This window comes from Acomys russatus, chromosome 7 (assembly GCF_903995435.1).
Source record: "Acomys russatus chromosome 7, mAcoRus1.1, whole genome shotgun sequence".
Taxonomy (NCBI): Eukaryota; Metazoa; Chordata; class Mammalia; order Rodentia; family Muridae; genus Acomys; species Acomys russatus.
Window position 1 is genome coordinate 35990921 of NC_067143.1, and position 19400 is coordinate 36010320.

Below are 19400 nucleotides of genomic sequence, written 5' to 3' on the forward strand. Positions count from 1 at the left end.
AGAGGGAGTACAAGGGAGAGTTTGGAGTGAGGAAAGAAAAGAAAATGTAAGGAAATGGTGTGGAGAAAGAGGAGGAAGAGGAGGAGGAGGAAGAGGAGGAAGAGGAGGAGGAAGAAAAGGTGGAAGAAGAGGAGGAGGAGGAAGAGGAGGAGGAAGAAGAGGAGGAGGAAGAGGAGGAGGAGGAAGAGGAGGAGGAAGAGGAGGAGGAAGAAGAGGAGGAGGAGGAGATTTCTGCTGCCAAGCAAACCTGACAACTCAAGTTTGAGCCCAGCCTATTTGTGGTAGAAAGTCAGGAGAAATTCCCATGAGTTGTCCTGTTGTACAGGTCTGTCTTCCAAACCAAACTGCCACCATCTTCATCAGGTCAGCCATGTCTACTTGTAAAAGATCATCTCAGCTGGGTTCACTGACTGTTGATTTCCTTACAGGAAAGAAAGGGTGAGGAAGGGCATGGGACCCTCACCCAAGTATTCAGCACTGGTCCAAACCGGTTGAGTGTAATAATAATGGTAACAACAACAACAACAACAATGTTTTGCTAAGTCAGAATGATGGCACACACCTATAGTCCTAGCATTTGCCTTGAAGCCAGGCCTGAGAGAGAGAATAAAAGAATATTTTGGCAAAGACCTTTAATTGGCACAGGTTGGGTTGTAGTCAGGGACAGATAAACCCTTTGGGGTCACTCCCAAAAGTAAGCGCCAGGTTTAAGTAGTGCTTACCGGCTTGTTCTGGAAAGTTGAAGGATATAATAATTTTCCTGGCCATTAGGACTTGGCCCGTTTCCCACTTCTGACCTTAGGAAATGGAGCCTGAAAGGGAAGAGGTTGGATGATTCTAGAAGCCTTTTTGAGACACTAATAAACATATGCTCCATACTGGTAAGGGTTCCGGGGACAGACAGAATGTGTACCCAGGAATCTTAGGCTCCTTTGGACAGAGGGAGGTCACTGACAGAAGTGATAGGGCTTGTTTAAGTATTGGCCCAACATCCTCTGGCCAAGGGGAGTCAGTATGGCCCCTTTCAGGATCTATCTCAAGCTCCCCTTTCTGAGGAAATCTTTGCTGCCTTGTTTCTATAAGTTTCTTTTAAAACTGGAAAGGAGCCAGAAGACGGTTGTGGGGAAGGCCGGGGTTGTAGGCACCCTCTCTTTCAGCGTTTCTCTGCAGGCCTCCCTGTCTCTCCTGTCAGGCTGAAGAGCCGAGCTAGTCCGGGGGAGGGACAGCAGCAGGTGACAGCAGCCCTGGACTATAAATAGGGGCAAGCGTCAGCGGGCGGGCAGGAGCCGGGGCTGGAGGCAGGGGCAGCAGTGCCATGGGGTCGCGGAGGGCCGTGGGCCGGGGCTGGGGCCTGGGTGGACGGGCAGGGGGCGGTGGCGATGGCGAGGACGACGGGCCGGTGTGGACGCCTGGCCCAGCCAGTCGCAGCTACCTGCTTAGCGTGCGGCCGGAGACTAGGTGAGTTGTCTTGGTCCAGGGTCTCCCTTTGCCCCTTGGGTGGTGGCCGGGTGTGGCCAATCTCTCAAAAGCACCCCAAAGCCCTGGAATCCTGGGTGAGGCCCCTGCCCTGGAACTTTCTCAAGGTCCTGAGGTCTGAGGACATAACCAGACCAGAAGGGACCCTCGAGGTACCCTTTTGACCCCTTGAGGCCCAGTGGGCCTCAAATATGTGGCCCAAAAAGAGAAGAAAGGCCCGGTTTGGGGTGATTTTACAGGCTCCCCCACCCCCAAGGCTTTCCTTATCTCCCTCACCCACACGGGGGGCTATTAGCAGGGCTGAATTCCACAGTTAGTGATAAGGAGATCTAGAGTGGCTGAAATTCCTCAGGCTTCAAAGGAGGGGAAACCGCTGATGGGTGGGTGTGGGGGAGCCAGTGGTGGCTTCTCGGCTTAGAGTGAGAGACAGAGATCAGCCTTGTGATAACTGAAGTTCCTCCCCTGGGCCTAGGGCTTTGGCCTTCCGGCACTGTGTTGTGTCTAGTTGAGAGGAAGGGGGTGCCAGGAGGTGGCTGGTGGGCTGGGAAACCAGGGAGGGATCTAGGGCTTGAAGGCCTGAGGGAGCCCATTGCCCTGTCCAGTCGGGACCTGGTCGGGGGCTGAGATGCCACGGGAGCAATGAATCCTTCGTTGATCTTCTGGGAGTGAAAGAAGCTTGAAGGCTTTGTTTTAGGAGTTTCGCTATCCTTAGTTACCAGGACACAGACAATAGGCAGGCTTTTCCTAAAGACGCTCAAAGACGCAAACACTCAAGAACAAGCGCATTGCCCTGGAGACAGAAACTTCCTGCCCTTTGTGGGCAGCCCAGCTTCCCTCTTCTCTGGTGCCCGTTTTCCAGAGGGAAATATGACCCTTGGAATAGGTGCCACTTCTTAGAGCCAGAATCTGGCTTGGGTATTGTGTGCCTCTCTCTACACTATCTCCAGAACTCGGTTCAAAAACCGACAGCAAGGACAGTCAGGAAAAGTCCTGGGCACTTCCTCCTGGATTGCCTCGGTCTTATTGACCTTGGAGTTGGAAAAGTTCAAATGTAACCGGAACCTGTTTCTGCATAAAACTCGGCAAATGGTGTCACATGGTTGGCCCAGGACTGAGGGCTGGGTGCTAGTGACTGAGTCAGCCTCAACCAAGCTCTTGCGCTGCTGGGAGTAATGGCCGGGCACAGTTTCCCCAGTTATTGGCCCTGTGGAATGCAGGCTGTTTGTTGTAGTCCTTAGTGAAGCTGCCTCCCTGGTGAGAGCCACACGTTTATCTCACTTGTCGCTGTGACTTATCTGGGCACTGCTCCTGTCTGTATCTGGCCTTTGTCAACACCAGTGGGACAAGGAGAAGACTAGGAAGCAGGGTTCTTGGAGATGCATCCGTGGAGGAAGGGAAGGAAGAACGGCTGGAAAGCCAGACAGAGAGGAGCAGGCTCAGGATTGGGGCTGTAAGGCACAAGGCTGGAGGCTTGGGCATGGGGCTGCTTCCCGCCTGGGCTGTATCACACATTTTTTTATAGTGGGCTGGACGGAGGGCTGGAAGTCAGAAAAGCTTATCTGGTTTGAGTGCTCGGACGCTGGAGGCTCTGGACAGGAGAAGTGGGAGAGAGGATTTTTCTAGTCTTGGACTTGGGGCAGTCTCTTCCTGCACTTTCCCACCTCCTGCCAACTAGCTACGGACCCCCGCGGGCCCCCGACAAGAGCAGCCAGATTTGCTTGGCTTCTGGAAGAGCCTATGGTCAAAAAGGATTGTGAAGTGGGTTGAACTTGGGTGGGGGGAGGGGGGGAGAGGGACAGTTCCCAGTACTGTGGAAAGGTCTGATTTGTGTTGGAGAGGCTGCACAGTCTGCTGCCAGTGGGGGGTGGAGAGAGCCCAAGAAACAAAGCAGAAAAGGGGTCCCTTGAGGACTTTCATGTGTCATGTTCAGCTCCGACTCAGCTGAGCTCTGACTACTCCAGGGTCCTGGCTAAGAGACAGGCTCTGCCCTCACTCATTTTGGCTCCAACACACTCTGGGTCTGCCTTTCTGTGGATCTGCAGTGGAGCTTTTTGGGGTTGTTTGTTTGTTTGTTTGTTTTTGGAGGGGCTCAGGGTTTCTTTGTGTAGCCCTGGCTGTCTTGGAGTTCACTCTGCAGTCCAGGCTGGCCTTGAACTCAGAGATCCTTCTGCCTCTGCCTCCCGAGTGCTGGTATTAAAGGCGAGTGTTACCATCACCCTGCTTTCTGTGGGGAGCTCTTTAGGGGTCCTTCCTAAGGGCTCTGAGGCTGGGATTCTCCTGGGAGTTATGGACAATTGCCGTGTGGCTGGGGCTCCAGAATCTATATGGCTTTCACACTTCCTGGTGGCCCCATGGTCCACGGAGGGGTTCCTAGTCTCACAGCGGTTCAGGGATAATCCAGGGCCTCACTGAGGTCAGAGGCAGATAGGCATTCCCACTTGGCTGTCCTATCTGAGGACCTCGCTTCTCTAGGAGGGTAGCATGTGGGCAGGCTAGAGTCCTTCAAAGAATGGAAGTTGAGAGTCAGCAATAAGGACTGACTAGCTTTTGTGTCACACTCAGAAGCCGTCAAGTCCCTGGCCTCCTGCTTCACAGTGGGCTCACAGGAGCAGAAGAAATGTGACTTTGCTGCCGACCACTTTGAAACAACCTCTGCTGTTCCTCTTGGGCAAGGCAGGTTGTCTGGGGTGCTAGGGAAACAAAGGCATTGGGCTAGACCTTTCTAGAAGCCTTTTATGTTCCAGAATAGATAAAAAGCAGGGGGACGAGAGGCCCTCAGTTTCCGTGCCTGCCCCTTTCCAGGGCTATTCTTTCTGAGCCCTGAATTCCTATTCTGCAGTGGGAACATGGCAAGAACTCTCAAGCCTTTTAGCTCCAACGTTAGATGCCTCTGACACGCCCTGGCCCACCATACCCTCCACACACCCAGAAGTCCCTCTGTATGCTGGGCCCCAACAGACCATTCTGCCTTTTGATGACCAGGTGCCTTTTTGGGCCTCAGATTCTCTGGCCTGATCAACATGTAAAGTCAGGGGCTGGTACAACGGCTCAGCTAAGAGAGCGGACTGCTTTCCCAGAGGGCCCAGGTTTGGTTCTAGGATGCAAGTTGGGCTGTTCACAACTGTCTGTAACTGCAGCTCAAGGGTGCAATGCCATCATCTGTCCTCTGAGGACATCTGCACATCCTCCCCACCCCACACAAAAGATTAAAAATAATATAAACCACTGTGTGTGGTGGCTCACGCCTTTAGTCCCAGCACTCAGGAGGCAGAGGCAGGTGGATAACTGTGAGTTTGAGGCCAGCCTGGTCTACAACGTGAGTCCAAGACAGCCAAGGCTACACAGAGAGAACCCCCCCCCCACACACACACATGCATGCACATATAAACATAATTTTAAAATAGACCAGGAAGTGGTGGCACACACCTTTAATCCCAGTACCCAGGAGGCAGAGGCTAGTGGATTTCTGAGTTTGAGGCCAGCCTGGTCTACTAAAGCAAGTTCCAAGACAGCCAGGGGTACACAGAGAAACTCTGTCTTGAAAAACCAAAACAAACAGGCAAGCAAACAAACAACAAATAAAACCTGAACAAGTAAACAGGTAAGGTGATGTTGAGAGACAATGGGGCCAGGAAACAAATCGCACAAAGAGCCCCAGAGAAATGGAGAGGCTGTCTTGGCATAGTCTCTTGCCAAGTCGGCGGAGGTGGAACCTGTCATTTTCCGTTGTAAATTAGAAAGCTGGCCACTTGCCTCTCCTTCCTAGGGAGGAGGTTCAGACTCCAAGGGGAATCTCTCAATTGCAAGGAGAGAGACAAAGGCAGTTTGTGGTCAGGAAAGGATAGAGTTGCCAGTACCTTAGAACTAAGGGAGGGTCTGCCCACACAGCCTTCAGGGGATCGTTAAAGCTCCAAGCAAAGGCACCTTCAGTGTGGGCCCCTTTCTTGTTTTTTGTTTTTTTGTTTTATTTGGTTTTGGTTTTTGGTTTTTTGAGACAAGGTTTCTCTCTCTTGCCCTGGCTGTCCTGGACTCACTTGTAGACCAGGCTGGCCTTGAACTCACAGAGATGCGCCTGCCTCTGCCTCTCAAGTGCTGGGATTAAAGGCGTGCGCCACCACGCCTGCCCAGCTTGTGTCCCTTTCTTGACTCGGGAGCAGCAGCCCCTTGGGGGGGTGGGGGAAGCCGGACCCTTCCTGTTTGAGAATGCTTTCCCTTTTCTCCTCCACCTCTTCTCCTCTCCTAAGAACAGTCATGATTACCCATTGCCTAGCACTATGTTAAGAGCCATAGAAACTACAAAAGGGCCTAGATGTGTAGGCGGTGTGGGCAGAAGGAAGGAAAGAAGTGGAAGCCTTGGATGTGGCCCTTGCCAGTCAGGCCTTGGCTGCAATAGACCCTGGATGTTGGAAGGGATTGTAAGAAGATCAGGGAGGATCTGTGTGTTGACATCGAGTTGAGTCTGGACATACTTGCCGTAGGCCTACCGCAGCATTTTCTACAGAGAGATGTACGAAGCCAAGTATGGTGGTGTATGCCTGTAATCCTAGCACTTGGGAAGCTGAGGCAGGAGGATCACTGTGAATTCAAAACCAGTTTTGGCTATGGAGTAAGTTTGAAGCCAGCCTGGGTTGCATGAGACCTTGCCCCCACCCTGTACCCCCCAAACCAAACCAACAAACAAACAGTAACAAAAACAGAAGAAAACCCAGGAAACAGCGGGGGTGGGGTGAGGTGGGGGGTGGGGTGATAGGGGGTGGGGTGGGGTGGGGCAGGGGGGGTGAGGGGCTGGGGTGAGGTGGGTGGTAGGGTGGGGGCTGTTAAGTGTGGAACTGTCAGGATACAGATCAGAGCACAATAACAAGGATATAGTGTTAGAAAAGGAGAAAGAAATGTTGGTTGGATTTGTGGGACGCACAAAGGGGAGTTCAAGATGGCAGGTTTGGAGCTTAGGAGGTTGGAAGAGTGCTGGTGGCGTCCAAGAAACCCGGGTGCAATGGAAGAGCAGATGGGAGCTATCAAGAGATGGAGCTTTCCTTAGGGGGCCTCAAAGAAGGGTGAGGTGAAGGGCTGAGTATGGGTGGGATGGCTCTCGCCATCTCCCAAACACCTGAGGTCTACTGGAGGAAGAGGGCAAAGATGGCTCACACCAAAGGAGGGCTGGTGCTCACACCAGAGAAGGGCTGGTGTGCTCACACCAAAGGCTTGGTGCTCACCCTGCAAAGGAGGACACAGGATCTAGTCTGTGCCCCAGGCCTCTAAGCAGGATGGGATGCTGGGAATCTCCAGCTCCCATGGAATTAACTGCTTTGTTTTCCTCCTCTCTGCTCTCCCAGCTGGTTTGTCTTGCTCTTTAACCACACTTTAACATATTAATGGTGGGTGTTCTCCAAGCCACCTGTCTTCCCCCCAGCCTGTGTGGGGATTTCCAGGACCTGCTGCTGCTTTCTCAAAAGCAAGAACTAAAGTAGCAACTACCCACAGTCTGGTACGTTGTGGGTGGCGGGAACAGGCGTAGGCCTCTCTCTGGAGAAAGCAACTCCTGCCTGATGTACACCTTTCTCTCAAAGCGCAGCCTCCAGGGACCTCCATCCTGCCTAACCGATTTCTTGAACTCCGCTGTACCTAATGAGCTCTTGATTTCAGATATATTGGTGTCCAGCATTGAGGACACTTGCTGCTAACTGGAGCCGCCAACTAAGACAGCTGGTCCCTTTTAATAGAAAGGCCTTTGGGCCTCAGATGGTGGCCGATTAATTAATACTTTGTGTCTGTTGTTGATTTTGCCTCCCCCCCCCCCCCCCCCGCCTCCCTCCCCCCAACTCTCCTTGCTTTTGGGCCTAATGATTCCATTTACTGTTTTTGCTTAGCTTATCCAGCAACCGGTTGTCTCACCCCAGCTCTGGAAGGTAAACGCACATTGCATTACATTCTCCGACTGCGTTTGAGAGGCCTTGAGAGGCCACTGGGTGACTGCTCGTACACTAACCAGGCTGCATGGGGGTGAAGGGGGTGTGGACAGCGATGGGGAGGATGTTAAGAGGGTACTCACACGGGCATGCGTCTCACGGGGGCCAGAGTACAGGGATGCTTGCATGGGCCTGGGCCTCATGAGTGAAGATGTGGGCAGGAACCACTGAAGTGCCTGCAATGGTAGCCCTCTGCCTGTGGGGACAGAGCAGGCAGCCAGCAGCCACACAAGCCCCATGTCTAGTTTGGATACCTTATCCATCTTCCTGAAATAATGGCCCCCAACTTTTACAGCCTCCACCCCCCCCATCCCCCCTGTAACTTCATCTGTTACTTTCTCTTCCTTTAAAATTTCCTTCCCATGGACTCCTCCCGACCCTCGGAGAGTTAGAACTCTGAGATCAGGGAGCACCTTACTGTCCTGCGCACTCTCTCACTCTGGGGGCCAGCTCAGAGACTGAGCAAGTCTGTGGCGAAGGTTTGCCGGCGGAAAAGCTGCCCTCTCACCTGCCAGGTCCCGTTTCCTGGTTACTTCTCATCACTTGGGCCCCATCCCAGATTTGGGGAGAGTTGGCCACAGTCCCCCCAAACCCCCTCCAACCCTCCCTCCCCCCACAGGGGAAGATTTTTTTGGCCAGCTGATTTGTCTCTGAAGAGTTCATCGTGTCTTCAGGCATGACCAGTTAGTTCTTAGTGTGTCCTTGGTCCTTGATGAGCATCAACACCGAGGAAGCTTTGGTCTGGGAGGGAGAGAGAGCCCAATTGGTTCAGAGCAATGGAGGTGGGGTGGTGGTGGTGGTGGTGGAGGTGAGGGGTAAAGGGTGAGGGGCATGGGGGGATGCCAAGAGAGAAGACCTAAGGCATATTCAGGGGAAGGGAAATAGCACACCCGAGGGGAGCGGAAGTGCCTTTGAACATCATGGAAACCAACGATTTTGGAGTTCTTTCAAGATACATATTAGCTCATGATACCATTTCAAAATCACAGAACTGGAGGGATTTGGAAGTGTCATGCTTGCAAACACCAGATGTGTGTGGATTTCCTGGCTTCTTAGGCTCCTGGATAGGATACACCTGGAGTCTAGTGCACGACAGAGTTGAGGACAGGGACAGAAAGCCATGGCAGCCAGGAGCTGTGCGATGGTCAGTGGAACGTGACAATACAGAGTGCCTTTTTTTGTCCCGGCCTGGTCTACAGAGAAAGTTCCAGGCAGCTAGAGCTTCACATGGAGACCCTGTCTCAACAAACAAACAAAGTCCCGGAGAGAAAGACAAGGTAGAAAGATGATGCCTCCTTGGGTCAAGCTCTTCCTTGGCTTCTAAGCCTGGTGGTGGCCCAAGTTCAGTCTCCAGAACTCACAGGAAGGCCAGGGAAAGAGAACTGCAAGTTGTCCTCTGGCCTCCGCATGTCTGTTGTGGCACACTCGACCCCGACCCCTCCCCTTCACACATTTTCATATTCTCTCTCCCTCTCTCTCTCCCCCTCCCCTCCTCTCCTTCTCCCTCCCTCCCTCCCTCTCTCTCTCTCACACACACACAATTCACATTCTCTTAAACACATATACATTTTTTTCTCTCCACACACTCACTCTTGCACTCTCTCACACACAAAGTAAATACATAAATTTAATAAAACATAAACCTCATCCAGGCTCGGTGGTACACACCTGTAATCCCAGTACTCTGGGAGGTAGAAGCGGGCAGATCTCTGTGAGTTCGAGGCCAGCCTGGTCTACAAAGTGAGTCTAGGATAGCCAAGGCTACACAGAGAAACTCTGTCCTGAAAAACCAATAAATAAATAAATCCCCAAGTCTGCTCCAAACAACAAGCAAAAAACAAAACAAACAACTAAAAACCCCATTATTTAATGTAACAAGGAATAACAGTAGTTGGGCTATAGTTGGCTTAGACATTGCTAGAATGTTCTTCAAAGTCAGAAATTGCTACTAGTATGATAGCAACAAGAAGCATTTTCAGATTGCGTGCAGTGGCGCATGTCTTTAATTCCAACACTCATGAGGCAGAGGCAGGTGGATCTCTGTGAGTTTGAGGCCAGCCTGGTCAACAGAGTGAGTTCCAGGACAGCCAGGGCTAAAACAGAGAAACTCTCTCTGGAAAAAACAAAACAAAAAAGTCTGAGCTGGGCAGGGTGGAGCACGCCTTTTATCCCAGCTCTTGGGAGGCAGAGGCAGGCAAATCTTTGTGTGTTTGAGGCCAGCCTGGTCTCCAAAGCAAGTTCAGGACAGCCAGGATTACGAGAGAAACCCTGTCTTGAAAAACAAACAAATAAGCCGGGTGTGGTGACTCATGCCTTTAAACCCAGCACTCAGGAGGCAGAGGCAGGCAGATTGATGTGAGTTTGAGGCTAACCTGGTCTACAAAGCAAGTCCAGGACAGCCAAGGCTACACAGGGAAACCCTGTCTCGAAAAACAAAACAAAAAACAAAAAACAAAAAAAAAAAAAAAAAAAGAAAAGAAAAAAAAAAGAAAGAAAGAAAAGAAAAACAAAAAAGAATGAATGCTTACAAAAAAAGATACATTGAACATGGAGCCTTGTCCCTGCCGGGTATGTAGGGTTATGCACTGTTTGCTTGCTTACCCACACCTCTCACTCTGTACCTGGTGGACCATCATGGGCAACTAAGTATGGCTGTGGGGGTCGACCCCATCCTCTGAGGCCCAGAGAAAGGCAGCTTGGTGGGATTTGTCTTCCTCCATGGTTTCTTTGGCTTCTGTTGATGTTTCCCCATCACGGTCCCCCACTGCTGCTCACAAAGGGTGTGTGCCCAGGGAGGGGAGGAGGGCTGGACACAGCTTGTGCACCACACATCCTGGCTATGTGGTTGAGCTTCACGCCTGGGAATGCACTGTCTCTGCTGGCCCACAAAAGGGTTTGGCACCGAGGTCTGCTTCCTGTGCCCAGGGAAGAGTGGACTGTAAGCCTCGAGGATTTCTGGTGAGTTTGGGGTAGAGACACGTTAAGTCCACAGATACAGCTGAATTCGGAAAGAAGAGTTCTAGCCACAAGGGAACCAAGAGTTCTGGCTTTGTCTGGAGTCAATCTGTTTGTGGCTCTGCAGTCCTGCAACTGCCAGCCATGTTTGCACTTCGGCATGTGGCACCCATAGATGGAGCAGAGAAACCACAGCTGGCTTGCTAGTGTCAGCCCATAGCTCTATGTGGCATCAAAGTTCATTTGATAGTCCATAAAGTAGAGTCCCCTTCAGGGCCAAGGCCCCTGCCACTGCCAGCTCATTCTTCATCTACCATGGCCTGTGCGCCCAAATCCTGGCACTTTCCTTCTGAGCCTGGACTCCAGGATCAGATTCCACGGCTTCAGGACCTCTGAATCCTTGAGGGTTGGCTGGCTTTTCCCTCTTTGGTGTGGCTGTGCTATGTGAAGGTGTCATCTCTGAGACTTGACCTATCTACACGTGTATCTATCTCTCCTGCACACCAGCTTCCCTGGAGATGAAAATGGAAAAGCCAGCTCCCCACCAGAATTTGAAAGGGATATATAGGACAGTAGTCTGGTGAGCTCAGGAGCCTGGCCTATTACCAGCTAGCTGCCTATTATAATAGCCCTGGGTCAGGAATCCATTCAACCACTTAGAACTCACTCCCAACCTGGCCAGGAAGTCCAGGCCCTCTTGAATAAAGGCTTGCTCAGGAAGGCTCAGGAGCTTTGGCCACACGGTGACTGACTTACACTTGGTTAAGGTAAGGCCAGAGTGTGTGTTATAGGGAGGGCCCTAAATGGTATTTTGCTTTTCCTAGGAGCACCTTCTGCTCCATCATCGCTCAGCTCACAGAGGAGACCCAGCCACTGTTTGAGACCACACTCAAGTCCCGAGCTGTGTCCGAAGACAGTGATGTCAGGTTCACCTGCATTGTCACAGGTAATGAAGCTATTGATGCGGTCCCTGTCGGTGCTTCTGCACAGAGCTGGGTTCCAGGAGACTAGAGCAGGCATGGAGGGGAGCTGGGTTATGGGTACCATACCAGTTGACTGTAGCTGTTCCCCAGTTTGAATTCTCTCTATGTGGACTGGTGTCTTTGTTTCTTCTGTGTGTGTGTGTGTGTGTGTGTGTACGTCCCCTTTCTTCTTTAAAACTTGTGTTCATGGCGGAGGATGCAGCTCAGTTAGTCAGTTGGTAGAGTCCTGGGTTTTATGAACCTCGCACAGTGCTTATGTCTGTAACCCCAGCACTTGGGAGGACAAGAAGATCTCTGCACTTTAAGGTCATTCTTAACAACACAGCGAGTTTGAGGCCAGCCTAGGCTACATGAGACAGAAACAGAAAACAAAGACAATGATGTACTCATCACAGTTTCTTCCCCTCCAAGTGCACTCACAGCACTGATGACTGATCTTTAAAGCCATCTTTTGAGCATTCCACTCAATGGTTGAGCTGTTTGTGGCTTGGGAGTATTCAGCCTGAGAGGCAGTAATGTGTAGCTATTCCAGCTGTAGACTCTGGAGGCAAGCTACCCGGTGTGGAATCCTCAGTCCATCTCCTGCCGGTTTATGCTCTAAGTACCTCTAGGTACCTATGAGCTCATTACATTATAAGCCTGTGTGAGTTAATACTGCATAGCCGTTGGAGGAGCACCGAGCACACAGTGAGTGCTGAGCAAGTGCTTGGAATCAAGATTACAACTGTTCACTTTCCACCAAGCTCCCTGCTGGGCTTTCAAGAGGAAGCCATGCGGTACACCTTAGAGGCAGAGATTCTGAGTGCTGGGACGTGGTGGCTGGAGGCATTGGTCCTTTTCCACAGCTCTCTCAGCACAGTTGCCCTCTGCACCATCCTGACCTGTTCACCTTCCACTGCACTTACCATTTCAAAGGGCCCAGACTCTCACCCCTCCAAAAAAAAAAAAAAAAAAAAAAAATCATCTTTTTGTTTGTTTGTTTGATTATGCTTTTGTTTGGTTGGTTTGGGGTTTTCTTCAGTTCGTCAAAGGCATGGGTGGTTTCCAGCTGTCACATTCCCAGATCCTGGGGAAACTTGTTTAGCCCAGGTAGATACACAGCTTCTCTGGGATTGGCTCTTCCATGGGTAGTTGTCCCAATTACCAGGACTCCAGCGCTTCTGCCAGTGGGACACCGACTCCCCTGTATCCTTTATCTATGCATGGCATGGTGTGTTGCCACTGAGTTCCTCCAAACCCCTGTGATGTAAATCCTGTTGACAGTCGGCTTTGCAGAGGAGGAAGCTAGAAGAGGCAAGGTGAGCCACTCAAGCCATGAGGAGGTAGCTTAGCTACTTTTGCCTTATGTATTGCCTGTGGCTGAGCCTCTGTGGCACTGCCTGCCTATGGCTGAACCTCTGTGGCACTGACTGCCCGTGCCTGAGCCTTTGTGGCACTGCCTGCCTGTGGTGAGCCTCCGTGGCACTGTCTGCCTGTGACTGAGCCTCTGTGACACCACCTGCATCTGGAAGTACAGCATCAGTGGTTTCCTAAAAAATAGAATCACTCCCCACTGGCTTTATAAACCAGGCTGGCCTCGAACTCACAACAATCCGCCTGCCTCTCCCTCCTGAGTGCTGGGATTAAAGGCGTGTGCCACCACACCCAGCTTACTCCCCACTTTCTTATATGCCACTTGATGTAGAATGTTCTTAATTCTCTTTGAAGAAAAACAGGAACTGGGGCTGCAGTTCAGCTGGTAGAGTGCATGCACAGCATTACGAGGCTGTGGGTTTCTCTCCACCACTGTATAAACCTGTGTTTACATACAGCATTCCTGTGATCCCAGCACTGTGCAGGTAGACGCAGGAGGATCGTGAATTCAAGGTCATTCTTTGTTTGAAAGCCCAAGATGTTGGGATGCATAAAACCTTGTTTTTAAGAGAATTAAAATTGGGCTGGAGAGATGGCTCAACAGTTAAAGAGCACTGGCTGCTCTTCCAAAGGTCCTGAGTTCAATTCCTGGCAACCACATGGTGGCTCACATCTATAATGAGATCTGATGCCCTCTTCTGGTGTGCAGGTGTACATGCAGGCAGAGCACTGTATACATAAGAAAGAAAGAAGGAAGGAAAGAAAGAAAGAAAGACAGACAGACAGACCAGCTGGGTGTGGTAGCACATACCTGTAATCCCAGCACTCAGGGAGGCAAAGGCAGGCGGATCTCTGTGAGTTCAAGGCCAGCCTGGTCTACAAAGTGAGTCCAGGACAGCCAAGGCTACACAGAGAAACCCTGTCTCGAAAAACCAAAAAACAAATCAATATACTAAAAGATATATATCAAAATACAACAGTTCATTGCTTCCACCAATCTGGGACTGTAGATACGAGCTATTACACCTGGTTTGTTGTTGGCTACTTTTTGAGACAGGGTCTCACTACGTGTCTCTAGCTGCCTTAGAGCACACTCTATAGACCAGGTAGGTCCTGAGTTCACAGAGAGCCACCTATCACTGCCTCCAAATTATGGGATTAAAGGCATGTTGCACCATACTCAGCAGGCTTTTGGTTGTTTTTGTTTTAGGATAGGGTCTCTTTTTAAATGTATATTTTATTATAGTTTATTTACCTTATATCCTGATTGTTATCCTCTTGCTCCTATCTTCCCATTCCACCCTCCCTCTCTCTTCTGCCCTATTCCCCTCCCCTATAACTTTGATGGGAGTGGCCATCCTACCCCACTGTCTGGCCACAGCCTATTAGGTCTCATCTGGATAGTGTATATCCCCTTCTTCTGTGTCCCCGTAAGGCTGCCTTGCCAAGGGGCAATGACCAAAATGTGGGCACCAGAGTGCATGTCAGAGGTTTAGCAGAAGTGCCCCCTCCTTCCCCCAATGTGGAGAATCAGCTGTCCACGGCCTACATCTGAACGTGGGGGGGGGGGGGTCTTAGTTCTCCTAAAACAGGGTCTTAATGTTTAGCCTAGAGGTCTCAAGCTGGAGATTTTGCCCCAGCCTTCTGAGTGCTGGGATTACAGGTGTGCACACACCACCAGGTCCAGCCTTCTGAGTGCTGGGATTACAGGTGTGCACACACCACCAGGTCCAGCATTCTGTTTTTAAAGACACTTTAAACTTCTTTCTTCCATTTTTACCCCTAGACACCCATCCTATACCCTATGGGGACTTTCTGGCTAGTTCTCAGTTTCTGCCACTTCTAATTCAGAGTGAGCTGTCACTTTCTACTTGCCTGTCTGCTTCCTGTTTACAAAGGTTTGTGGCTCTTACCTCTCTTCTTGCCTGTTCTCACATTTGTGGTGTGTGTGTGTGTGTGTGTGTGTGTGTGTGTGCGCGCGCGCACGCGCATGCGCGCGTGTGTGTGTGTCTAGTCCTCTGCTACCTAGAGGCTACCGCTGCTTTGCCTGGCAATTTCCTTCTGCCCCAAGGCTGAGTCCTCGAGTGTCCCTGCTCCTTCCTGCATGGCTCAGTTATTTTGTCCACATGTTTCTTTCTCCCAAGATCGTGAGCTCTACAAGGACAGGGCACGCATGTGGCTTGTTGGTGCCTCTCAGGACTGCCACAGCACCTATTTGCCACATGACCTTCCTGACCCCTGGCCATGTTGATGACAAAATTAGTATCTTTTCCCTTTGGCGAAGCTGCAGCTTGGGTGGGGCAGCAGCAGTATATCTTGTGGGGACCTGCGTGAGTCTCCTCAGGAGGAACAGGCATTGGATGCCGTAGCTTCTCACAGTCATTGTGGACTCATCAAACACCAGATCTTGGGACATTTTGTTGAATGCCCTCAATTTCCTCATGAGCGGAAGCCTTTCCCTGCCTCAAGCTCAACCCAAAGAAGCAATTAAAGAATTATTATTGCTGGGCATGGTGGCGCATGCCTTTAGTCCCAGCACTTGGGAGGCAGAGGCAGGCAGATCTCTGTGACTTGGAGGCCAGCCTGGTCTATAAAGTGAGTCCAGGACAGTCAAGGCTACACAGAGAAACCCTGTCTCAACCAACCAACCAACCAACCAACCAACCAAACAAACAAACAAACCCCCAATTATTCTCTCTGTGGGATGCGTGTGCCTGCGCATACATGTGCGTGTGCATGTGTGTGTGTATCTGTGGGTGTGTGTCTGTGTGTGTGTGTGCACGCATGCATGAGGGTATACATGCCGAAGCACATATGTGGAGGTCAGAGGACGACTTTCAAGAGTCAGTTCTCTCCTTCTATCCTGGATTCTAGGGATTGAGTTTAGGTCATTAGGGTTACACAGTAAGTGTTTAAAAACCACCGAACCCAAAGGAATAATTGTTTTAAAATTACAGTTGTATTTTAAAGTGTGTGTGCAGACTACAGTGGTTGTGTGGAGGTCAGAGGACGACTTATGGGAGCTGACTCTCCTTCCACATACGGAGCTGAGGGATCGGACTCTCGGCAGGCTTTATTAACAAATCCATCTCATGGGCCTCAGGAGAATTTTTAAAAAGTATTTATTTATTGTTTATACAGTATTCAGCCTGCATGTGAGCTAGCAGGTCAGAAGAAGGCACCAGATCTCATTATGGATGGTTTTGAGCCACCATGTGGTTGCTGGGAATTGAACTCAGGACCTTTGGAAGAATAACCAGTGCTTTTAACCTCTGAGCCATCTCTCCAGCCTGATAATTTTTTTTTTTTTTTTAAATCCCTGCATCTCATGATGAGCAGCCCAGGCTGTGGTCCCCTGTGTGGGAGCACCTCCCAGTGGAGCCTGTACAGTTTTCAGGACTCTGGGGCGACTGTAATACCCACATCTGTTCACTGTTGTACTTTCTCCTCCTTACCCCCACACATACCCCAAATCTCAGCTCACTGAGTTTTCTATAGCAGATTAGAAAGAAGTCGCCAGAAAGGAACAAAGAGAAAACAAGTATAGGCTGTGTGAAAGGGGAAAGGGCACCAAGAGAGAGAGAGCCTGCATGAGACCTTAGATCTCCTCAGTTTAGATGTGCTCCTGCCTGATCAATGCTGAGACTGGCCTCCTGTGAGGTTGCTGCTATTTCTGCTTGCCTTAGTGGAGGTGGGGTGACCACATCAGTTTCTCTTCCTCTCTGAGAGAAGCACCCCCTCCCCCAACAAAGGTAGGATGAGTCGGCCCGCCTCTGGGGCCTTGCCAGGCAAGGAAGATGCTTTCTTGCTGCTTGGAACCTTGTCCTGGTGGGAAGACTCAGCTAAGCAGGGCAAGTAGCAGGAGGGAAAGCCATACAGACCTGCAGGGTTTTCACTCACAGTGGGAGGCTAGGAGACAGTGGGCCTATGACTGGGCGGTGGATTCCTGCCTCCTGCAGGCCTCTCTAGTGGAATGCTGCTATCCAGAGACTGCTCATCTCTGTCCAGTGTGGAGGCCCCCCTCCTCTATTCTCTTCAGCTCTGGGATATGTTCTATGTTGGGATGTGCATGTGCACGTATGTGTATATTCACATGTTGAGGTGGAAGAACGTAGGCAGGTTGAATCCAGGGGCATAATCTGTAGTAAGAAGCACAGTTCTTAGGAAGGAAGGAAGGAAGGAAGTGTTGGTCTGATGTATTTTGATGATAATTAATAAAAGGCCATCACACCTGGGCAAGGCAAATGAGATGGGCGTGGCTAAGGTTCCTGGGCGTGGGGAGACAGAGAGAGAATCTTGGGAAGAAGAGAGACCAGAGAAGGGAGGAGAAAGAAGGCCACCATGGGTTAGATGGAGGAGAAGCACATGGCCAGCATAGATGGAGGATTTGCCCCAGATGAAGAGCATTAGCAAGTATTTGGGATTATGGATGGGAGGTAGCCTGATAGAAATTATTAGAAGCAGATGGCATGGGATTGACACAGGTATCCCATACCTGCCCCACTATAGGAAGTAGTTTAGGGGATTAATATTTGCCCTGCCCCAGGTTAACTAAGGTTATTTTAAAGTATAACAAGTGTCTGTGTCTTGACTGATTGCTAGCGGGTTAGAAAATACTGCCATAATAGTAATTATAGGCCTGATAATAAACATTATTAGGCTATGCTGGTAATTCAACAACTACGAGTGGCACCCGACGTGGGCCAATCATTAGACAATAGTGATAATTTAACAACAACAAGGAAGAAATTTCTATTTTTAGGAAATAAGTCTAATACGATAACTTTTAGGAGCAAATTTTAATACATTGACTGCAGAGTCCTCATAAAAGGAAAGTCGGCTGTGCCATGTGCTGTCCATGTGACCCTGGGTGATAGTCCCTTTAGCTTGTTTTTCTCTTGCCTGAAGTAAGGATCTCACCTGTCATTTTATAGCAAGAGGGATTTGAGTTAGGGCCCTTCTACTTACTCACTACATGATTTTTGCAGAAGTCTTCCTTTTTTATTTTTCCTTCAAGGCAGGATTTCTCTGTGTAGCTTTGGCTGTCCTGGAGCTTGCTCTGTAGACCAGGCTGGCCTTGAACTCAAAAAAGATCCCTCTGCCTCTGCCTCCTGAGTGCTAGGATCAAAAGCATGAGCATTCACCACCTAGCTTTCACTTTGCTTTTTTTATTTTTTAATTTTTTGTTCTTTTGGTTTTTCAAGACAGGATTTCTCTGTGTAGCCTTGGTTGTCCTGGATTCCCTTTGTAGACCAGTGTCCTCAAACTCAGAGAGATCCAGCCTGCCTCTTTGAAAAATGTTTATGTGTGTATGCATGCATGTGCCAGAGTCCATGTGTATATCATGTGTGTGCCAGTGCCCTAAGTGGCTTGAAGAAGGCATCAAAGTCTCTGGAGATTATGCACACTGCCTTGTGGGTTCTGGGAACTGAACTTCAGTTCTCTGCAAGAATAGCAGGTGCTCTAAACCACTGAGTCATATCTTGGGCCCTGATTTCCTTTTTCTTTCCTTCCTTTCTTTCTTTCTTTCTTTCTTTCTTTCTTTCTTTCTTTCTTTCTTTCTTTAAGCTTTATTTATTTATTATTATTTTGTATTTTGTTATGTATTATGTATTATTTATACAATATTCTGCCTGCAGGCCAGAAGAGGGCACCAGATCTCATTATAGATGGTTATGAGCCACCATGTGGTTGCTGGGAATTGAACTCAAGACCTTTGGAAGAACAGCCAGTGCTCTTAATCTCTGAGCCATCTCTCCAGCCCTGGACTTACTTTGTAGTCCAGGCTGGCTTCGAACCCACAGAGATCTGCCTGCCTCTGTGTCCCAGGTTCTGGGATTACAGGTATGCCCTATTGAGCCTGGCTTCTTTCTCTTGTATTGAGGATTAGTAACTACATTCTTAGGACCGTTGTAAGGGTTAGATGTGAAACACAGAAAAAGCACTTCATTCAGTTCAGCTTCTGGCACACTGTACGTCTACCTCAATAAATGTGAGCAATTTTGCTCAGGGGAACCAAGTAAAATTCTGTATCTGAAAATTCTCTTAAAACTCTAAACTCCTCTGGGCAGAGGGCTCATGCCTGTAATCCCAGCGCTCAGGGAGGGAAAGGCAGGTGGATTTCTGTGAGTTTGAGGCCAGCCTGGTCTACAAATCGAGTCCAGGACAGCCAAGGCTACACAGAGCAACCGTGCCTGAAAAACAAAACAAAACAAACAAAACATTCTAAACTCCTTGTTTGTCTGACTTTGGGTTTCTTTAAAGTGGGAATGGTTGGACCAAGGCTGTTCCGTAAGTGAGCCTGCTTGGCGGGGAAGGGGAAGGGAAGGTCACTGGCTCAAATTCTATGTTCAACTCTCCAGGACAGAGCTCTGTGTGTGTGTGAAACATGCATGGATGTATGTGTGCAGCTATCTGGCTAGCCCTATCTGGCTTTTGTGTGTTTATATAATGTAGCTCACATTATCCAGGGAATAACCAGCATGTTCCCCCAAATAAATGTGTTTTCAAAGCCATTCCTGCTATGAGGCCCTGAATTGTCAGTCAGCTTGCTCCTCACTGTTGGCAGAACCACAAGAAGCTCCTGTGGAGGTGGGGGCTGCAGCTGTGTCGGCCATTAGTGTCCTTCTCTTTGCTCCAAGCTTTTGTCTCACTCCAGCCTCTGGAC

General features: G+C 49.9%; 1 protein-coding gene across 1 annotated transcript in view; it reads left to right on the plus strand.

Annotated features, from left to right (window-relative positions):
- Positions 1-1288: 1288 nt before the first annotated feature.
- Alpk3 (alpha kinase 3) overlaps positions 1289-19400 on the plus strand; it is a 44486-nt gene continuing 26374 nt past the window's right edge. The window contains exons 1-3 of the mRNA XM_051148814.1: positions 1289-1458; positions 7344-7382; positions 11222-11343. Of these exons, the coding sequence (XP_051004771.1) occupies positions 1316-1458; positions 7344-7382; positions 11222-11343 (304 nt within the window). The 5' untranslated portion in view covers positions 1289-1315. The remainder of the gene's footprint in view (positions 1459-7343; positions 7383-11221; positions 11344-19400) is intronic.